General features: G+C 40.3%; 1 protein-coding gene across 6 annotated transcripts in view; it reads right to left on the bottom strand.

Moving 5' to 3' along the window:
* Positions 1 to 2,920: 2,920 nt before the first annotated feature.
* Positions 2,921 to 23,654, bottom strand: part of diaph2 (diaphanous-related formin 2) — an 865,163-nt gene continuing 844,429 nt past the window's right edge. For all 6 annotated transcript variants that reach the window (XM_041195327.1, XM_041195330.1, XM_041195331.1 and 3 more), the window contains one exon: positions 2,921 to 4,166. In XM_041195327.1, coding sequence (XP_041051261.1) covers positions 4,102 to 4,166 — 65 coding nt within the window. In that variant the 3' untranslated portion in view covers positions 2,921 to 4,101. The remainder of the gene's footprint in view (positions 4,167 to 23,654) is intronic.

Genomic DNA, 23,654 nt, shown 5'->3' with positions numbered 1-23,654 from the left:
CCTACAAAAACACATGGATCCCATTCTTTCATTCAGGGCCCTATTTCCGCACGACTCTGAACAGACAAAAAATGTACACTTACCTTCTTCCAATATTTCAGCGCAGTCTTCTGATGGAGGATCCTTCCAAAATGATTCAGCTCAGGAAACCTTGGAGGGAGCAGCGGAGAGAATGTGTACAGAAACCATGCCCCTTTTTTATGGCATTAGCTGCTATTTTCTATAAGTAAAGAGTTTTAAGTCCCAAGGCTTATTTGAAAAGCTATGGAGAGAAGATAAGTGTGTAAAGGGATGGGGTGTGTAAAGGGATTGGATGGTTAACGGTAAGTGGTTAATGGGGGAAGTGTGCGGTGTGCGTAGGGTGGTAAGGTCAGGTCAGGTCGGTGATGGCAAGTGGTCAGTGGGGGGAGTCAGGTGGGTCGGGGAAGTTGGAGGTCAGGGGGGAGTTGGTAGGTTGTGGACTAGTCAGGTCGGGTCGGGAATCAGGCGGGGGGCATTCTGGGGTCAGGGTTAGCCAGGTCAGGTAGGTCGGTGGGAGTCAGGGACCAGTTAGGTTAAGTTAGGGGAGAATCAGTATCAGGAGGAGTCAGGTGTGTGGGACTAATCAGGCTGGGCCAGGGATTGTTGGGGAGGCGGTGGTTAATCAGGCTGTGGGGGCTGGTCAGGTCAGGAGAGAGTCAGGGGGGTTGGGAGGGAGTCAGGGGTGTCACAGGGAGTGACTGGTGGTCAGTTGTATAGTTACCCAGAAGTTGAGCTAGGTTTTTTCTATTTACCATTTCTTGGGGGTAACCATTCTGGTAAGTGACTTATAACTGTCCAAAGTCTCTGACTCTTACACAAGAGTTGGAGGCTTTTTTTGGAGGATCTCAGGGAGCAGAATTGCCCATCCTAAGTTCAAACTTCCTGGGGAAGTCCCATGAAGTCACTGCATTGGGACTTCTGAGGGATCCCGCAGCAGATCTTGGTGGGGCAGTGGGGTACATCTGATCTTTGACTATATAGAAACCAGAAGAACTGGACCAAGGATTTCAATTATGTAAGAGAAATCAAGGTAACTTGCAAAATACGTTATAAAAGACAAAATATTCATTTTATGAACAGTGGAAGTGACACCACTGCACCACAAATCATGTATATTGTCATGTTAACTGATATATGCAAAATATACATAGCTTTATCTGTAGGCAATCGTGCTAAAATGGAGTTATGTGCAAGTCAAAAATAAGGTTTAATTTTGACAATATTTTTTCTCCCCTAACAGGTTATCTCTGAACTGATATCAAGGCCACAGGGTAAAGGTGAGTTCATTGCTTGCACCTCAACAATTTACAAAATTGTTATTATACAATAATTAGGTAAAGTTTGGAAATTTAAAAATATTTTAAATCATGTTTAATGAAATGCCTGTGCTCATTGGGTCGTAACCTCTCTGTCACTATCTTGGACATTACTTCACCAGGCTGCTCTTTTTAAGAGTAATGCTAGCATGCAATGAATCTTTGGAGTGTCTGCGGAGCCAGAACATTTGGTTTTCTTAGTAAAACTTTACAGCCTTAAACCCAAGACTCGGCCTTTACTTGAATCTCAATCTTATTCTGGCCTGTTTTAGTTTTTCTTAGCAATAGAACTAGGCAGAAACCCCAAGTCTCATGTGAATGGATTCTTATGGTGACCAATCATGATACATCACTGACAGTATCAGGGGAAGTCTGTGGTCCTGACCATCTGATGTTTCTGGCCGAAGGAAGATCTGAGTGGCATGCAAGAACACAAAAATAGGAAAGAGCTCCTACAAGGTAAAAATTCATGAAATTTAGGGATGCAATTTTGTCATGTAGGTCAAAGGTTTTGTGTACTACTATGAAACTCACTCAATTTTTTATTTAATTGACGAAGTTTCCTTTTTCGCATCAAATGACTTGACCTCTACAATGCCAGATGAATCTCAGATCCAATTTTCTATAAGTGTTCCCCCCTCACCCCCCCCCCAAACCAACCAACTACAAATCTTCATTGTGTTGGATGCTTCTTTACCATTTGCTACAATTGCAGACAAATCTGGTGTCATCTTCTAATGTCTTGAACTTCCTCCAATCTCTGCTTGCTTCTTTGGCTGATTTGCAGGGTAATTCCAGTTCAACTTTTGTAACTGGCTGCCTATTTGAGAAGGTTTACTCACCATGTGTCATTGTCATTTGTTCAGCTGTCTTCTGAGTTGAAATCTGTCAAAGGCATAGCTTCCTTCTGGCGTTTGGAACTAAATTGTACACATCCTTTCTGATGGTGCTTTCAAACAGAAGGACACTCATAATGCATACATTGGACAATAGGCTCTGGAGACAGAAAGCTGCAGCAGACTAGTGTTAAGTCATATTTCTCCCGTGTAATTCTGAGAATGTGAGCCCATGGCAAAATTACATCTCCATTATTGACTCATAGCCTTTAAGTGGAAAAGAAAGAATGGAGGGGAACATACAACCTTGGAGCGAGAAGAAGTTTCTTTAAAAAAATTGTGAAAGCACAGATAAGGCTGAGAGCTATCAGTGAAGTTATTTGCCTTGGGGAGTAAGTACTGTCAGCGAAAGCGTTAACCACTCTAAACATCATCCAGACAACATCTGTGGTAGGAAGTAGACCAGTCTCAGGCATAATTAGAATATGAATTGAATATTTCCATCAACAAAAGGGCATGTCTGGCCCAGTGGCCTAAAAACAAAAGCAGCAGCAATGTAGGGCAAAAAGGGTCAGTCAGAAACAATGGCTCCATTCAGGATGACTACAAGATGAAGATTTGTTCTGATAGACTGAGACAACTTGTTTTCACAGTACCAGAATTCATTTATAATTTTATAAAATACTTTGAATTGAGAAGAAAGCAGGTGTTGTATGTGTACTGGAAATACAATAAGTGACAACAATCTCAATAATATCAACTTTATTTTAAACATTAAAGGCATTGTGCTGATATACATTCTATTTTCAATTATATAAGATAAGCAACTCTTAAGTATTTGCAAATTCATTTACAACATACCTTTTTCCTTTATTGATTTGGGACTCTGTTGACTATTTGTAGTTGTTATGTTCTAGTGAAGATATGTGCTAACATATAAACTGGTTACTAAGTTTTAACTGAATATTTCATTGGTCTGATCATTTAAACACATATCTCAACTATTGTTGAGATCTGCTTATAATATTTTTTAAAACAGCTTTAAATAGAATGCTTTTTAAGATGCAATTTCCAAAATCTTAATTTCTATAAAACAAGCACAAGTGTTGCAGCATTGTTATTGCACAGAGTGGATATGAACAAACTTCCACTGCAGCAAAACTAACCGTGCAATAACTACATGACATTAAAACAATCCATAATCAATGTATTTTCCCATGTGACTTAAGAAATCACATGTAATACAGACTTGCTACTTAACAAATGTCATTCTTTAGTTATAGGCAGTGACAAAATAAGAATGCTGTATTCATTTTTTTCCTGAAAATATGCATATAAAGTACATCCAAGTGCATAATTAGAAAATATTTTTGCTCAAGAAAAATACTTCTTTTAGGGAAAACATAAATCTAAAATAAATCCTTCCAAAAGACAGAAAAAAGACGGCTATTTTGCCACAGTTGATTTGCTGGGTGTGTTCAGACTTTGGTTATTTTGGTAACATTCCATGGCCCCAAAGCAGAGTTATTTTGAGTTTGCTCATGTAAAGCACACACTCTAACTTACGAACAGAAAAGAATCAGAATCATGCCAAATTGGGATCCCAAGCATTTGCTTTCTTTCTCTCATTTTGTTTTGCAAAAATATAAAACAAAATCATTGAAATGAATTTCACAACACCATGGATAAAGTCCAACTACTTGCAATTCTAGGTCAGTTAGTGGGAATATAAAAGTTAAAAGTTTCTTAAGGGTCGGCAGAGAGTGTTCAACTCTGCACATTCTCAGACACAATGTTTTCATGATTCCTCTGGATCGCCTCTTCTAGCCCTCACAGATCATTGTCTGCACCACAGTTTTGAGCTGTTCTGATGCCCAAGGGTTGGTAGAAAAATAAGCTTCAAGCTTCAGTCCTCTGGCACCTTGGGATCATGCAAATGTTGTATTTCCATTGTGACGGGAACGTGACCTCTCCAAAGTAATACGCCTGTTTTCTATGACAGGAGAAATAAAAGGTTTAGGTTTTGTTGGTAAGTTTTCCAAAGAAAGTGGCAAAATACAAAAGTAAAAATATAAACATATTTTAGCATGTAAATAGAAATAGCAAGTTTAGCCATATACAAATTACATTGACGCTGAAATGCATTTAAGGATCTAAAATAAATTGCATTTTAGATCATATGAGCAAGGTGATAAAAGCTGAAGAAGAATGCATAGACACATTCCCTTGGACGCTTATGAAGCAGCAATCCCAATTAAAATTGTCTACATATTGGGAATCTATCTAAGTGAACGTGAAATGCACTTCAGATAACTTTGGGGATTGAATCATATAGTGGTAAAAATGCACAGTGACTGTTAAAAGCAAAAGCAGCTAAGCAACAAAGATTGAAATGGTAGAAATGCAAGGCAAGGTCTGCTGGCTCCCTTTCATGTAAAGTGTCTGTATTAGACAACATCATGTCATCAGTGATCCATTAATATTAACTATTTCACTGCCAGCAATACTGGAAGTTTGATATTGTACACTGGGTTCTACTGGGGGCATCCTTGTCAAGGTACTCCAGGTTGCAAGAGTGATTTATTTGACTTGCAATGCCTGAAGCCAAGATGTAAAAGTGTCATTGCAACAAACATATCATATCTGTAACCTAAGGCTACATATTTTAGAGCTAATTCACCAAGATTACAGTAGTTCAATTAGACTCCATTGAGTTATGGTCATGGAGCTATATAAAAATACAAGATATAGTTGCATTTTCACTGGGATAATCTGATATATGACTTCTGATATAAAGTGCATTGTTTATGATGGTGTTGTTAACAAAGAAAGCACATAAAATAACCTCTCTAAAAGATGTCCCTTGTTCTCCTTTCTGGAAGAGTGATGCATGGTCAGCAAGTACCATGTATAAATCAGAAAGCTTTTTCCTCTGCAGTTGTTTGATATTTCTCATTCAGGATCTGGAGGACTGCTTCTCAGTGAGCTCATGCAGTATGTTAAAAAAAAGCTTGTTGGAAATTATAAAATAAATTTTAGGGCCACAGCTATTTACAGCAACTATGCATTGGCACCAATGTGACTATTACTGCACAAGCTCGACAGAAAAACCTGAAACTGAAAACACCTGCAAATCGGTATACCTACACAACAAAAAGCACAACTGATTAACAGTAAATGTAAAAAAAAACTTTGCATAAAATTGAAACTGTCAAATTTGGTTGCTAAGAAAATTAACAAAATACAGCGATGTGAAATTAAACAAATTTTCAGTAGAAGTTTCATGTCCAAAACTTTAAGTTTGAAGAACATGAACAGTATGCCTGCTAAACAGATACACAATACATCTATTTGCAGTAAGTAACTTGCCTAATTAAATTGCTATCTGTAACTGACCATATTTTGCAAACTGTACTTGAGGGTGCAGGCAGTGGTCTCTTGCATCACCATACCATGCAACAGTGTTGTAGAATGCAGATTTGATCACCTTCTGAATGTCCAAATTAAGCCATTAAAAAGGTACCAAATAGAAGCCAGTCCCGAGGGGAAGAAAGAGTGCAAGCTCTCATGACAGGGAACAATGTTACATGCATAAAAACTATTGAATACTATACATGAAATTATTTACATGCAACAAAATACTAAATAAAATGATTAGAAACAGAGTTATGTAACGGTTTATAATTTGTTCTGCACTAGTATTTTGGAGGATAGAAGTAATAATTAGAAGTGCTTGCAATCAATATATTTATTGAATTCAAGTTTCGCCATATTGCCTTTTCACCACAGGGTCAAAACGCACCATGAGGAACTGATGTTGAATCAAAATTACAGATAACTTACAATACTGAACTAAAAATGTTACAAAGAAAATGGAGAAAATCCAATGGGGAACTGTAGAATTCATGAGCAGGGAAGAGCTGATAACATGAGTGCTAAAACATGAGAGAATTATAAGCTTTCCTCAAGAGTGGAATAGATCCCATGCTCACAGATTTATGGTTTCCTATTTGTGCAACATACATGCAACGTAAAAACACAAAGACTGAAGTAACTGCTGAAACATATTTTTTGCTTACAGCATAGGTCTATATGATAATGACACTTCAACACAGTTGAAATGTTGAGTACGATCCATAAAACAGCAGACTGAGCTAAACGACAGTAACTTCAAACGATGAACTATGCCGGAATCCGCACTGACTGGCTTTTCAGTGAATCAAGAGACTTGCAAATAACCTGTGGAGTGAAACATGCTAATATTGGGACTTGATAAGTAGGTGAGCTGCATGAGTATTGGATACTCTGCCATTAAGATTATTTCAGTTGTGGTTCTACCAGAATAAGGTAAGGGTTCTCACTAGTCTACATCAATTGTATTCAAACTGTAAATAGGTTTTGCCTCAGGAAATCAGCAAAGTGGGTCACTTCATTTGACTATTCAATGATTGCTCAATTGATGTAATGTTAATTGTTTTAAGGATAATTTTAAGATTTAATTTTTACCTCATTTTACTGTACATTTTTAAATTTTGTTTCTCAAGTGTTCCATGTATTAGCAGGGTTTTCGTAGTATAGCCTTTTTAAAAAAAACTCTCTTCAAGTTATTGCTCTTCATCTCCTTTTTCTCTCACAGATGTTCTGAGATTAGTAGTTAGACAAGTGAAAATAGTTCAGACATTTCATTCCTCTGCCTTCAAGGAAAGTGCCTGGAGTGCACTCCATGGGCAGAGTTTTAACATCCTTAAAAATAATCACATATCTCATGTTTGGGTAGCGTGCCGGATGCCTCAATTTTCTGGGAAGTGGCCTAAATGGCTGCTTCCGCTGCCCAATTAAGGATGGCAGCTGCGTTCCAGAGGCTGCAGCCCAATAAGAGGGTCTGTTATCTTAGAAGGACATCAGCCTCTCCAGCAGAGGTGGGTGCTGTCGTTGTAGGAGGGATCTGTGAGGCTATCTCCAAATTGAGGCAAAATTAACTCTGAAAAGGTTACAATTTTGATTAATAAACCACGGCCACAGCTACCAGACCAACACAGTCAAGGGGAAACCCTTCTATAGGATGGCCCATGGTTGTAGCTGTGGTCTGTTTATCCAAGTGGCTCTTTTGGGGAGAATGTGTAGACGGCCTTGCAGGAACCTCAGCCAGCCACCCCTAAGCCACTTCTGGGTACCAGCCAGGCTTTATCCTCAGCAGGGTCCTGTCCGTTGCTGCGATAGGTCCTGGTGACGTCTCCAATCTGTCCACCACTGGACACTTACTTACGCAGGTTGGCTACCTGCCACTGCCTGCTGTGTCTGTTATCATTGTAGTGGGTCTTAGATGGGGTTATCCTTGATCAGGTTTGATAGAGACTGCTGGAGGCAAGGCTGTTGGAAAATTTCACCTTTCATCGAATCTTCTACTAACAATGTACAATACAATACAAGCTTCACATAGAATTCTCTCTCTCAGCATATTGTTTTCATGTGATAAATCACTGATGATGTAGACTGTCTATTTAGATATTTAACATTAACCCTTCATACTACATCTCCCCAAGTCTCTGACTCAATTAAATACATTATTTACATCATCCCACAAATCTGGTTCACAGAGATAGGAGCGCTGATGGTTTTACTAATCTCTCTGACCTTGATCTCAGCTCTCTCAGAGATTGCATGGGATTCAAGTTTTCCATGTTCTCTCTTGAATTCAGTGGAATAGCATGTGAATCATCAGAGACTTATTGGCTCTCTGTTTAGGTTGTCTTCCGGATCATCTGAGTAGTTTATCCATTGCATTGATGGTCTTCATCTTGTAGGTACAAGTGCGCTTGTGTTTCTTCTCACTATTCCATTTTCAGTCTCTAGATAAGATCACAGATGCAGTGTTTTTTTCCCCAAAATTTAGCCTTCGAATTCTGGTCGCGATTCCAGACTGATTCACCTTGTTGGAATTCTGGTAAATCCTGCACTCTATGGCATTGATTGCAGTTTCTAATTTGATTTGCACGATGCTCATCCTCCTTCTGCCCAACTTTCTCTATAACTGCTACTTTGAGACATGGCATAAACGTGTGTGGAAGAACAGGAAGCTGAGTCTGTAGTTGTCTTCCCATCAGAAGTTCTGATGGAGTCAACCCATTCTGAAGTGGTGTGGAATGGTAGCTCAACAGTACTAAGTTGATATTGTCATTTTTCTTCAACAAAGCCTTCATCATCCTCACACTTTGTTCGGCCTTTGCATTTGCTTGTGGGTATCTGGGTGAATTAGTCATGTGGACAAATATGCAGGCTTCTATGAACTACTTAAACCGTTCGTTTACAAAATGTAAGCAATTGTCTGAAATGACTAAATTTGTAATTCAATGGGCAGGATTTTCCCCTCCATCAGAGGCGAAGTTGAAGGGCAGGCGTGTACAGGCGTGCTTCCGATCAGCACCCCCAATCGGGGGCACGGCACCATTTTACATGGGTGGGCCAATTAAGGCTCGCCCAGTGCGACATCCGCATAGAAGCGCAATGCGCTCCCTATGCGGGCAGAGCTGGGGGAGGGGGGTGGGGGGGGGGGGGGTGGGGCGGCGGCGGATCCCAAAATCAAGAGTGTGCTCTTTCACACATGCACACGAAAGAGCGCACTCATCTCCCTGAGGCTAAGTGCTGCTAGAAAAAAACAATTCCTGACATGTCCCCTCACATCATTTTTACAAAAACTTTAATAAAATTTTTAAAATCCTGCATAAAATCCCGCCTGTGGATGAGGTTTCATGCTTTTTCTAATTCCCGCTGGGGCTCCTGGCCTGCCGCCAACCTTAAGGTCCATTAATTAGTTTAATTACTCTGTCAGTGGCCTCAATTGGCCATGGACAGGTTGGCGGGTGCGCAGCTGATTTTGTTGTGTCCCCGTCACTGGAAAATTTAAATGGGGCACGGTGACGCGGGAGTACTGCCTGACGTCACCGTGCATCATTTTACGTGTTGGCGAGTAGGCCCCGCCCCCGCATCATTTTACGTGTTAGCAAGTGGGCCCCGCCCCCTGCATCATTTTATGTGTCGGCAAGTGGGCCCCGCCCACTGCATCATTTTATGTGTTGGCGAGTGGGCCCCGCCCGCGCATCATTTTATGTGTTGGCGAGTGGGCCCCGCCCCCCCCCACTCGCTGACGGGAAAATCCCGCCCCGTGTGTGTCAAGAATTTTATGGGTGATTTAATTACTGCATCTGAGGTTGGATCATGAAAACATTTCACCTCAGTCCATCTGGAGTAATAGTCAACAACTATGAGGAACGTCTTCCCCTTGAGCTCAAAAAGATCCATTCCGAGATGTTCCCATGGTCTGGACAGCAATGAGAATACCTTTGCTCCTGGTGATGGATTGCACAGGTGATGTAGTTTAAAATCATTTCTTCCAATGATTTTGAGAGCTTTCGTCATTACATGGAATTTTGCACTCTTGCATGACACTTTGTATTTCTCAGGTGTCCCTGGTGTACTTCTTGAAGATCTTGCATCTGAGGACTCTAGATATGACCAATCTCTCATTGCAAATCAGCAGGTCAGATATGACACTGAAATGTCTTCTTGCTCTAAGCATTGTTTTAGGATGAAATCATTAGGAACATGCTCGTTCCAACCATTTTTGCAGTATTATTTAATTTTAACACATTCTTCATATGCCTTTTGTACCTTTCAAATTTCATTTAGCCTCTGTGTTGTCACTGATAGAAATTTTATGGTCAATGGTATTTTAGGCTCTACATCTTTCATGAAATTTATGTCTTATTCAGGCTTTTCAACAGGAATACATGACAATGCGTCTGCTGTTGTTTGTTATTTTCCCTGGACATATTCGGTTTTAACATTGAACTTCGTGAGTCTCAGCCAGACTCTTGGTGGCATCTTTGCTAATTCTTTAGTATTTAGTAAGGTAACCAACGGTTTATGTTTATCTCAATGGTAAACTTTAGACCCGAGATGTAGTTGGGAAGGTTCTCACAGGCCCACGTAGCTGCTATTGCCTCTTTTTCAATTACAGCATTTTTTTAATTCCATTTCAGTCAATGATCAAGATGCATAGTATACAGGTCTGAGTTTCCCATATTTTCGAAGTTGATAGGGTACTGCTCTTAGTCCAGTCACTGCAGCAACTACCGTGGGCTGTTCCAGGTCACAGTGTACCAATATGTCTGGTGAAATGTACATCACTTTTATCTTTTGGAATGAAATCTGTTGATGTTCTTCCCAACACCATGCTTGGTCTTGCCTAAGCAACTGTCGCAGTTGTTCATTTACATGTGCCAGATTAGGTATGAACTTCCTTACTTGATTGACCATCCCCTTGAAGTGCTGAAGCCACGTAGTGTTGCGAGGTGGGAGAAAATCCCTTAATTACCTTGGCCTTTTGTGAATCAGCCCTAACATCTGATGCATGAACAATGTGCCCCAGAAATTTAATGGTAGGTTGAGAGAACTCACGTTTACTGTTGAGAGTCAGTCCTTCTTCTTGCAAGCATTCTAACTGCTCTCACCCTTGCATCATACTTCAGTACAGTGGGCATGTGGATCAGGATGTCATCCATATGAAGGTGACCCCTCATAATCTTTCAACAATTCCCATCATCATCCTCTGAAAAATCTCTGATGCTGATGCAATTCTAAAGGGTAGCCAATTGAAACAATATCTTCCAAATGGTGTAATTTATTGTCAGGAAGATATAATAATGTTATTGGAATTTATTGTAAAATAGTGGCATCTGTGTCCATGTGCACGTGTGAGACTTAATTGAATTAAAAGCAGTGGGCCTGAAGGCTTTGACATATTAGAAGATAAGCTAAGTTTGAAATATTAAGTAGGTAAACATGGGGGAAGTTTAGAATGTAAGGTGTAAAAGAACAGTTGCATTTTTAAATAAATCAGACAAGATTGTTTTCAAAGGAGGGGCAAAATGTGTCACCTAGCCAGGTGAAGTTCAGAAACAGTATGCTTATTCTTCCCAAAGATTACTGGTAAAATTGGTGCTATGATAAATTTTTATGATCAGGGAAGTAAAGTCCAAAGACATAGTGAAACAATGGGAATTTGCATTCAAAGGGGAAAATATGCATAAAGGAGAGAAGGCTCTGTATAACGGCATTTTAAAATCTATCAAGTGTGAAAAGCCGTCAGCATCTACGCTTCAAGCTGCTGTCTACAACGAATAGAAGTTGAGAAGCTCACTTTGAATTGCATTGTTCAGGGTATCATGTTTCTTTGCCTGGGTCTTTTAAAATCTGTGTGTCTTACTGTTGCCTTAATGGAGGTGTAACTGGGAGTCAGATTAGGGGATTTAGAAGTTATTTTAGTAGTAATTTGTCGGCAAATGTATATGCTTAAAATCATTTCTCTTATTGATAATTGTTAATGTAGGTTTGTAAAAACCTATAAGGCTCGGTGGGCTTATTTCTAATGAATTCAAAGCCCGCATCTCAAAACATACAAATTGCAAAAATAGTTATGATAGTTGTCTCAAGTTTCTCTCTGGGGTTTGAACAACATAGCATTTACCTTCGGCTGTTCCATAACAGTATATAGACAGTAGTTTGGATTCCTCGTGAAAGGTGGTTGCCAGAAGCCACTGTTTGCATCCAGCTTTATAAAAAGTTAGCTTTGCTTTTGCTAGCTTTGCCAGACTCTCATCCACAGGCATCATTGGGTGGATCTCCCTTTCCACTGCTTTGTTCAGCTTGTGTGAGGTCAACACACCTTTGTACTGAGCCATTTGGCCTTGGTACAGGAACCATACCTGAATATCACCTTGTAGGTTTGGTTACAGATGAGATGATTCCCTGATACAACGTTAACTCAATTTTTTGTTTCACCTTCTGTAAAAGCAAGTGTGGAACATTCCCTGGGGTGAACAAGCATGTTAGGTTTGCATCTGGTCTCATTGTGAAGTAGGAGGCTGTTTTCAGACCTCCAAATAATTGTGGAAATTCTGTCCTGAATTCTTTTGTTTTTTTTCTTGGCTTCCCAATTAGTCTACTTTATGAGCGAGTTGTAGGTCTTTGCATGTCTTTTTGCTTAACGGTGAACACTCTTCAAGTTTTGGATTACATATAAAGTTTCTGTGATTTCTCTCCCTTGTGGTGAGGCTTAGCAGTCAACTGTCCCTTGACCTTCAGTTGAATGCCTCCTGGACTGTGGAGCTATATGTTCGATGGCTGGAGGGATTTTTACTTTAGCTGCTGTTCTGTGTTTGAAGGAACTAAAGCTAATTTAAGTTTGTTTTATTTCCACTGATCATAATTTCTGCACTCCAATACTTCCCATTACATCCTGTAATTTCTCCCAAGAATGATACTTCATTGTCTTTTTCATCTCAATTTCCTAAATACTACATGTTTTAATTGGTTTCTCCTCGACTTTTTATATTAGGAGCTTCTTGCTGCGGCATACAGATCCTCTCCTCTTACAGGAACGACACCCCACGTTTTTGGTGGGGCATTCTTCGCACTGGTTCAGCCTCTTGCTGCCACAGCGAGAACACTGAGTAATGGTAGCTACTGCGCCTTCTTTGCTCTTTTCCTGTTTTTGAGTAGGTGCATTACTACTGTGTCCCCCAAACAGCACTGTGTCAGTTGTTTCTCTCCACGTGATCTCCTTATTGCCTCAAATAAATAGACAATTTTGCTTTCTAACTTCTGCCTGTCTTGCTAACTGCACAGCCTTTGACAGCATCAAATCATCCCTTGACTACAGAAAATCTGATGTCTCCTCCAAAACTCCAATTAGTGCAATCCCAAATTAATTTGTCTTTCAGGGCTCCATTTTCTCAATTCTCAACTAATGGATATAACTCATTATTGAAGGAATCTACGCTTTCTCCAGGTCTTTGGGTGTGTCGATTGAACTTCATCCTTTCTATGATGGCGTTCCTCCTAAGGTTGAAAAATGTGTCAAAGGCATTATGACCTCTTTATATGTCACCATCTCTTTGTTTATGCCCCGTCTGGCCATTGAGTCATCTGCATGACTGCCTATAACGTTGAGAAGGATACTGACATGTTCCTTGCTAGTTTCCTCTGCTACTCCCGAAGTGGTTCTGTAACTGGTAAACCTATAACCTCAGTTCAGGCAATTCTCAGCTTGATCCAGGCCTTCCACATGGTCAAAGCACTCAACAATAGGAAAGACTGTCTCCCATGGCTTTTCTTCACTCTAGCCTTTCTTCGAGTACTGCTGGCGTTTCTCCAGCTCTGTTGTTGTTCCACAGCCATTTCTCTTGCTGCACCTTCCATTGCTCGGCTCTTTATTTGGAGCTTTTCCTGTCATGTTTTCTCTTGTCACCATCTGTTATCATTGTTGAGGGTCTTAGATGAGGCTATCCCTGGTCTGGATTGACTGAGACTGCTGGAGGCTAGGCTGTTGGTAAACTTTACTTTTTAGTGAACATTCTACTAACTATGTACAGTACAAAGCTTAGCACGAGGCTTAACATAGAACTCTCTCTCAGCATACTTTTTTGTCATGTGATCTTACATCTGATGATATGGACTGTCTATTTACATATTTAATATTAACCCTTTATACTTCAGTGTGCAGACCTTCCTGCTTCCACCCCACCTCTGGCAAGACTGACCAGAGCAGAGAAAGGAACTCATTGCGTCACCTATCCGAAGCCCTCCTGTCCTACCTTCCTCCATGTCCCATCTTCAAGCGGAACCGTGAAGATTCCATTCAACATGGCTGTAATTAGGAGTTTAGTGTCTGTTGGGTTATCCTAAAAGTCCATATGCTACCAGCTCACTCAGAAGAACACCAATTCTCTGCAGTATAAGTTGGTACATTTCATTTCTTAGAAAAAATATTTTAGTATACCGATATACGCTGACACATTAGAAAATGTAGAGAAAAAAGTCTATTCATCCCACAACTCACTCTGGCATTAGATTTTTTACTTAATCTTTCTGCCCCAAAGCCATATTCTTTTACTTTCTGCTGAATGAAGAATGGATTAAATTCTCTTTTTAATAATTCAATTCAGTCAACATCCACTCCAGTGGCTGCCCAAATTAATAACTCAAAACATAGAAAGGCTATTTCTTATAGCTTATGTGACCAAACAAAGAGCCCAATTACCAATTCTTCATATAAACATCAACTTCTTGTGCAAATAAAAACACAAATAATATTTCCATCAGCAATAGACAATATGAATGTGGCAAACATTTTACACTGCATGTCCAAATATTGACCCAGGGCCTCTCATATAAATGGTGAAAATAACCTTTCTTCTGGCGATAGATAGGTTCTTGATTGTAAGGGGATCAATGGTTACGGGGAGAAGGCGGGAGAATGGGGCTGAGAAACTTATCAGCCATGATTGAATGGCGGAGCAGACTTGATGGGCCGAATGGCCTAATTTCTGTTCCTATGTCTTATGGTCTTATGAAATGGTCACAAGGCTAGTTTTTCAACTAGCTTCTGACATACATTCATCATACCTGCTGTCTTAGATATAGAGTCCTCAGCCATGTTAAAATGCTAAAATGCGAAAGAGAGAGAAAGTAGGAGCAAAGACAATACTCAGTTTGCTTGAAACTCAGGAACATGTAACAATGGACAACAGCAAGACTACTGCTGTTACTGCTGATCATGGCTGCATACTAACAACTAGAATTAAACTGCTGTTTCTGTTTAAGCAAAAATTTCACTTTTAAACACATTCCACCAGTTCTAATTGAATTGAACCATTATTTAAAGGCTTAAGTTCATCAATATGGATCTCAAATACGCTTTAAGGGATCCCACAATACTGCTATTTGAAACATTTATGAAAGATTGTCACACTTGAAGGTTTTGGGGCACAACTGAAACACTCATGACATTGGGCTATCAAGAAGGATAGAGTATTCATTGTCTTAAAATTGCCATCTGATTTTATCTGATTTTCAGTATATTTTGGAACAGGTTTCACACTGATTTGATTTTCCATCATTTAGAAGTGAATTCTTGCAAGTTTCACAAATGCATGAATGGTTAAGATTTGACTGCTTTTTACAACGGTGTCAAAGTAGAACTTAGGAAATTTAAAAGAAGCAACAAAGAAAGGAAAAAAAATGTTTAGTTACTCTTGTTTTTGAAGGAGCCAGACCTGAATGATTTTGTACCACCTTGTATCTGAAGGGTCTTTTATGCTGAGATTGATTATATGCTTTTAACAAGATCAAGATGCAGCTTTGTAGGGTCACCAAAAAGAAATCACATATATTCTCAGTGAGTATGAAAGTTCTGAGAGAATCAAACAGCTCCTGACATATGCTTCTGTTTGTTAATTTATCAGCATTGTGGCTCTGTCAACCTTTGTGGAAAAATCATGCTTTTAATATTGAGCTAGTATTAAACATCTGACAGCCAGGTGGTGAAGGAGGAGACCAGAAGTTAATCTTTACTCAGTTTTAGATTTCCTCACAAACTGAGACATTAGAAATGTATAGTTCCGAACTCTATAACCCACCAGCAGTGTCAATAAGTATCTCTTTATATGTGCACTAAAAATTATCCAATAAGTGTCGCCACTGGTACACACTTAAACTTAATATATACAAGTAACATCTAGCATTAGCAACCTTTTCCTTAAAGAGGCAACTTTATGAGTCCACACCACCGATGGAGAGAGAGCCATTCCCAAAGCTGTGCATATTGGAAGTTTGGGTGCACACAGTTCAAGCTTTTCTAACTACTAATGCAACAGCATGGACTTGTAAACTTACTCAATAGATGTCTACTTCCCCAACCACTTTCTTGGGGAAACAAAATTGTTTCAAGTAACCAAACCATTCACCACGTATAGTCAGTCACACGTTTTAGTTGCAAAAGACTATCAATGTATAATTATTTTCTGTTAAGTGGTTAAATGAAGGTGACTTTGTACTTTTGTTCCTTTGTCTTCTTACGTCTATGCCACTATGTATCTTCCTTTAGACAGAATTCCAGGCTTGTCCAGGGTGTAGATGCTCCCATGAATACTGTCAAAGCCACTCTCCAAAAAGCAAATATGACATGTGACTCAAGCATGGTAAGACACTGAATGCCAATTACAGTGGAATACCTAATTTCCTAACAACCCAGATGATAACAGGCTAAATTCGCCGAACTAAGTAGCAGATCCACTCGCCACCTTCTTGTGGGGAAATGATAACGGCTGCCAAAGTAAATTATTTTATTTACTGTTGCATCCTAAAGTCATGTGGTGTTTAACAAAATTCAATAACATAGAAACTAGGAGCAGGAGTAGGCCATTTGGCCCTTCGAGCCTGCTCCACCATTCATTAAGAACATGGCTGATCATCCAACTCAATAGCCTGCTCCTGCTTTCTCCCCATATCCTTTGATCTCTTTCACCCCAAGGAGCTATATCTAACTCCTTCTTGAAAACTTACAATGCTTTGGCCTCAACTACTTTCTGTGGTAGCAAATTCCACAGGCTCACCTCTCTCTGGGTGAAGAAATTTCTCCTCACCTCAGTCCTAAATGGTCCACCCCATATCCTCTGGCTGTGATCCCTGGTTCTGAACTCACCTACTGTTGAGAACATCTTTCCTGCATCCACCCTTTCTAGTCCCATTAGAATTTTATAGGTTTCTATGAGATCCTCCCATATTCTTCTGAACTCCAGCAAATATAATTCTAACCAACTCAATCTCTCCTCATATGTCAGTCCCACCATCCCAGGAATCAGTCTAGTAATTCTTCACTGCATTCCCTCTATAGCAAGAACATCCTTCCTCAGATAAGGAGACCAAAACTGTACACAATATTAAAGTTGTGGTCCCACCAAGGCCCTGTATAATTGCAGCAATACATCCCTGTTCCTGCACTCGAATCCTTTTGCTATGAAAGCCAATATATGTTGTCATAACAAATGTTGTCAGCTTGGGATGTCATTATAACAGAGATGCCAAAAATGTTACATTACTAGTTTAAATGTGTTTTTTGTAACAGATTCTCTTAATAGGCATCTCATTTAGTTGAACTCAATGCTAGTGGATACCCTTGATGCTTGGACCACTTCGATGTGCTTGCTTGATTGTTAGATATGCGTTGAATGGCCTGGAATGCAGCTACTTTTAATCCTGTGAGCACAAGGGAACAGGGGATTGCTGATGGGAGTACTATGATGCTAGTCTCCTTTATGGTCTTGTAGTTATGGTACATATTTTCTATAGATAGCAGACCAGGTGCAGAGACAAAAGATTGGCAGGTCAGATCACTCAACAGTGTTCCCCAAATATCTCAAAAAAATATGGACATGGGTATCACTGCAACTTAACTCACCTGGTGGCAAAATGATAGAGTGGGATCAGTTAAAATTACCCCTCATATAGTCAGTTACTAGGTAGTGGATAAGACTGTATGAAAGGTGCTGGGGGCATGAGGGATATTATTAGCATGTAAAGAGGAGAGCTGGAAATCAAATTTTTGAGATGGAGAAGGTAAAATAGCATGAAGAGGGCAGGAAGAGAAAGTAACAAGATAATTATGCTGTCTCTTATTTTTTTCTACTGAATTAAATGCCAAGGCTAAAATAGTGCTGTTGTGGAAATTACAGTAGATACCATAACCTCATGGCACTAGGAAGGGAAGCTGATTTTTAACTCCAAGATGTAAATAGTAAAAAATACAGTTAGGTAAAGACACTTCAGGTTATAGATTTTGGCATGTAAAGCAGATAATAAAAGCTGTAAAACTTATTTTTCCTCAGCCTAAAAGATGTGGGCTAGCACTCATTGATACTGAGCTCAATATTTTGCATCTTGGTCTTAATCTGATTCCAGCAATTAAAAACAACATAATGTGCTGTAGAATGCCCCAATCAATTCCTCTTACCATATAATTGTTCACCGTAGTTCCTTACTTCAACCAGTTATGTGGTTAGTATTGTTTTGTAACATGCTCATGAGGTTACACATTTATTCTAGCAATTATTCAAACCCTTTTAGGAGCATCTTTATAAATTTGCCTGGTTTGTATTTTTGAAGGCCACATATATTGATGTCAGTGCCAATTAGATAGTGAATCAGATGCCAGGGAAGCATCCTCAAGACAGCAAGAATCTCTTCATTTTTCTGGGCAAAAGAGATCACCAGTGCCACACAAAGCAATATAGCCAGAAAATTTCCTGTAAAATCTCTTAACAGTGAAGAAGTGATAATGATAGAACTAGTATCCATTTGAGAAGTACCTCCACAACATGATCATGTAAGTCTAAAATCATTTCCTTTATAATGGCAACAAATTAAAAATTGAAGATCTCAGTGAAAATGCAATCAAAGTGATCTAGCGATTATTTTCAGTCATTCAAACAAAATTTTTGTTAAATTTATCTCCACATCGCTATGAAGTGCAAGGAGGGAGCATCTTGGTTGCATGCTGTGTAGCATTTTACTTGGATCTTTTTACTCAAGAGGAAACCACTACTCTCAGATAAAAAAAAATCTTTTATTTCAAACAAAATTCAATCAGATTTCTCTAATCCCAGGCTGACAAGTTTACTGTTGAATCAAAGGTGTTGCAAGAATAGCACTTACAAGAATAGGGGTCAACATCCTCAGGACCACAAAGACACTTTGTTTATATTGAGGAATTGCCTTGGAATTACTGTATCACTATATAATATCAGAATGCTGTTTTCTGAAGCTTCAGTTCAATAGAGGAAAACGTCTGCAGTTAATCCCTGAGTACAATGCAATGGAGCAGTGTTAAGAATAAAAAGAAGGAAAACTGGATTGGTGCCTTAGTGGTCAGGATTACAAATTTTATTGGGGTATTTCCTATATTATGGATGGAATCAAATAACACCTTCCTAATCCACCCCAACTATCCAATTTCCACCCCTTTCTTTCCCTTCCTCTCCTCAAGTTCTAGAATCATGCAACATGATCATTCTTCTTGTGAGAGTCCAAATGTTTTTGGAGACATTAAAGCAAATCAAGAGAGGTACCTTTGTAAAAGCAAATTTAAATACATTAACACTAACACGGTATTGCGACAATAGTGACATAAGGGGCAGAATTTTCAGGTCGGCGTGCAGATGAGTGCCCGACCCGCTCGAGTGTAAAATAGTGTGTGATGACGTCAGGTGAGCGTCCCAATGTCATCGCACGCTCGCGCGCTATTTCAGTCGGTGGGCACGAGCAAAAATTGGAAGTGTATCTGCCAACAATTAGGAGGGCAATTAGGCCCATTAAAGTTGTAATTGTCCCCGATTTTTCGTGGTCCTTCCACAACACTCAAGAAGCTTGACACCATCTAGGACAAAGCAGGCTGCTTGATTGGCACCACATCCACAAACATTCACTCCCTCTACCACCAATTCACAGTAGCAGCAGTGTGTACCATCTACAAGACACACTGCAGGAACAAGGCTCTTTCGACAGCATCTTCCAAACCCATGACCACTACCATCTAGAAGGACAAGGGCAGCATGTAGATGGGAACACCACCACCTAGAAGTTCCCCTCTAAGTCACTCACCATCCTAAATTGGAAATATATCGCCGTTCCTTCATTGTCGCCAGGTCAAAATCTTGGAACTCCCATCCTAACAGCACTGTGGGTGTACCCACACCACATGGACTGCAGCGGTTCAAGAAGGTAGCTCACTACCACCCTCTCTAGGGCAATTAGGGATGGGCAATAAATGCTGGCCCAGCCAGCAAAGCCCACACCTCATGAATGATTTTTTTAAAAACCCTCACGTTGGTGGATGGGCAAATCGGCCAGGCGGCCTTTGCATTTTTCACGAAACCTCATCCAAGGGCGGAATGAGGTTTCCGTTATTAAATAAAAATAAATCTGTGGACAGAATTTTTATAACATATAAGTTCAGGTGACTGTTTGTGATGCTTGGACATTTTTGTTCTGATTTTAAAAACTTTATTTAATACTTTTGAAGTTAGCAGTTCCCTTAAACAGCTCTCTGACTTCAGGGAGCTTTCATTCCATGCTCGCCCATGCCTGCGCTTACATCAACGCCCACCCTCCTCCCGTCCCCACTCTGGCAGTGTGAGAATTCAGCGTGCGCTTTACACCGGCTGGCTGTTAATTGGCCAGCTAGCATGAAATTGCGGTTGGGGGCCGATCGCGGTCGGTGGTCTGTTCCCTGGCTGCTCCTGGACCTGTCAATCGCGCCTGTCCGCTGACTTGAAAATTCTGCCCAAGGTTTCTTTTAAATTATATTGCTAAATTCTGGTTAATACTACAATACCACAAGAGTTAGTACTATTCGCAAAAATTGACCAAAGATTTGTAAAAAGTCAAAACAAAGAACTTGCTGATCTGTTAAGTCTTTTTAATCAGTGTCTATTTTCAGGTGAATTCAGATTTATCAAGTATATCAATATGAGCAGCTCATGTTGTTTGAGCAGGTGAGACATATTTAGGAGTGTCCCTGTAGTCCATTTTTAGTATCTTACAATCAGCTTGTTTTTCTGATTATTAATTAAAAGCTAATCATTTATTGCCTCTGATAACTGTTTGTTTAAACCAATTGAAGCACTTAAACTGAATACACGTGATAGAGTAGATCATCTTGGTTGGTTAAATGCTGACGTTGGTGGAAATTGCTGGCGTCTTTAGTGATAGGGTAGGCGAGCACCTTGAACATCTCTACCCCAGAGGCTGTGCCATCACTGAATATATTTAACACTGACATTGAAAGATTTTTGGTCTCTCAGAAAATCAGAGGATATGGAGAGCAACCGGGAAAATGAAACTGAAGCCCAGCCATGATCAAATTGAATAGTGGAGCAGGCTTGATAGGTCGTATGTTCTTTGCATGCTCCTATTTCTTATGTTCTTAAGATTAAATGTTTAACACGCGATAAGTTGACAAAAGCAACTTTCCAAGTGCATCAAACTATTAGGTAACATTTTACCATAACAGCAGTAGGTAAAAAGTTAATATATAATAGAGAAATGTTTGTATACGTTAGCAGAATGAGAAAATTCCTACTTAAGAAACAGGCAATGATCACAGACGTTGATTCACCTCAGATAGAAATGAGGGATTTAAACAAACAAGTACAAGGTTTTACGTTGTTGCAGCCATCAAAAGCTTAAGCCGTGTATTCAAAACTGTTAATTTGGAAGTGACATTAGTTACAGACCATAAATTTAACCTTATTCAGCCATATGGTAATTGTGAACACTCAGCATAACTGTTATAAATCAAAATGCAGCTAATGCAAACTACTGTGATACACAAACTACTTTTGTACAGTAATGATTTAAACTCTCATTAGTCAATTACATCTACTCTAATATCTATTACAATCATGATGCCATTATAAATTGGTTTCATGCCACTTGTATATAATCATCTTGAAATAGGTAACAGAACAGGTGAGTGCTGTAAGTTTAGTTTTCCTGGAAACTGCTCAAGTTTTTATTTCTCTAGAAACAAGTATGTGGAAATAATTATTCTTAGATGATGACAGCTATACCCAGCCCGAAAAGCAGCCATGGTGAGATGAGGCCTAGTGGGAGAGCAACTGGGTAGATACTTAAAACAAACAACTATTCTATAAAGCTGCATTGGCTTTTCATTTAACCTTACTTAATTAGGACTCTGCTGGAATATAAGTTAATTAGTGTGTAAGAATAGAATAGGAGTTATTTTAGTGAATCACACCATGGCTCAATAGTCTGATAAGAAATTAGAACAGACTAGTTTGTCATTATGAACAGCTCATTAATGTGCAACATGAACAATGAAGTCTCTGAGGATAGTATTTGAGGGAGTGTCCATGGATAACAACTTGAGAACAGATAAGGAAAGGATGATGCAAGGCCTGGACTTGACTGATCAAGGACAGAAGGTATAGGAAAGGCTCAAGAAGTTGAAGGTCTGGCAGCATCGGCGGAGAAGAGGTGACGTTTCGAGTCCTCATGACCCTTCGACAGAACTTGAGTTCGAGTCCAAGAAAGAGTTGAAATATAAGCTGGTTTAAGGTGTGTGTGTGGGGGGCAGAGAGAGAGAGACAGAAGTGGAGTGGGGGTGTGGTTGTAGGGACAAACAAGCCGTGATAGAAGCAGATCATCAAAAGATGTCAACAACAATAGTACAAAAGAACACATAGGTGTTAAAGTTAAAGTTGGTGATATTATCTAAACGAATGTGGTAATTAAGAATGGATGGTAGGGCACTCAAGGTATAGCTCTAGTGGGGGTGGGGAGAGTATAAAAGATGTAAAAAAAAATAATAAATTTTTTTTTATAATGGAAATAGGTGGGAAAAGGAAAATCTATATAATTTATGGGAAAAAAAAGAAAAGGAAGGGGGAAACAGAAAGGGGGTGGGGATGGGGGAGGGAGCTCACGACCTAAAGTTGTTGAATTCAATATTCAGTCCGGATGGCTGTAAAGTGCCTAGTCGGAAGATGAGGTGTTGTTCCTCCAGTTTGCGTTGGGCTTCACTGGAACAATGCAGCAAGCCAAGGACAGACACGTGGGTAAGAGAGTAGGGTGGAGTGTTAAAATGGCAAGCGACAGGGAGGTTTGGGTCATTCTTGCGGACAGACCGCAGGTGTTCTGCAAAGCGGTCGCCCAATTTACGTTTGGTCTCTCCAATGTAGAGGAGACCACATTGGGAGCAACAAATGCAGTAGACTAAGTTGGGGGAAATGCAAGTGAAATGCTGCTTCACTTGAAAGGAGTGTTTGGGTCCTTGGACGGTGAGGAGAGAGGAAGTGAAGGGGCAGGTGTTGCATCTTTTGCGTGGGCATGGGGTGGTGCCATAGGAGGGGGTTGAGGAGTAGGGGGTGATGGAGGAGTGGACCAGGGTGTCCCGGAGGGAACGATCCCTACGGAATGCCGATGGGGGGGGTGAAGGGAAGATGTGTTTGGTGGTGGCATCATGCTGGAGTTGGCGGAAATGGCGGAGGATGATCCTTTGAATGCGGAGGCTGGTGGGGTGATAAGTGAGGACAAGGGGGACCCTATCATGTTTCTGGGAGGGAGGAGAAGGCGTGAGGGCGGATGCGCGGGAGATGGGCCGGCCACGGTTGAGGGCCCTGTCAACGACCGTGGGTGAAAAACCTCGGTTAAGGAAGAAGGAGGACATGTCAGAGGAACTGTTTTTGAAGGTAGCATCATTGGAACAGATGCGACGGAGGCGAAGGAACTGAGAGAATGGGATGGAGTCCTTACAGGAAGCGGGGTATGAGGAGCTGTAGTCGAGATAGCTGTGGGAGTCGGCGGGTTTGTAAAGGATATTGGTGGACAGTCTTCCAATCTCCACCCCTCCATCATTTTCACGTGGTCCATCTCTGACACTTCCCTTCCCTTCCTTGACCTCTCTGTCTCAATCTCTGGTGTTAGACTGTCCACCAATATCCAGCTATCTCGACTATAGCTCCTCACACCCCGCTTCCTGTAAGGACTCCATCCCATTCTCTCAGTTCCTTCGCCTCCGTCGCATCTGTTCCGATGATGCTACCTTCAAAAACAGTTCCTCTGA

Source organism: Carcharodon carcharias, chromosome 9 (genome assembly GCF_017639515.1).
Source record: "Carcharodon carcharias isolate sCarCar2 chromosome 9, sCarCar2.pri, whole genome shotgun sequence".
NCBI lineage: Eukaryota > Metazoa > Chordata > Chondrichthyes > Lamniformes > Lamnidae > Carcharodon > Carcharodon carcharias.
Note: the sequence above shows the minus strand (reverse complement) of the source record. Positions and strands in the feature narration are given on the sequence as shown.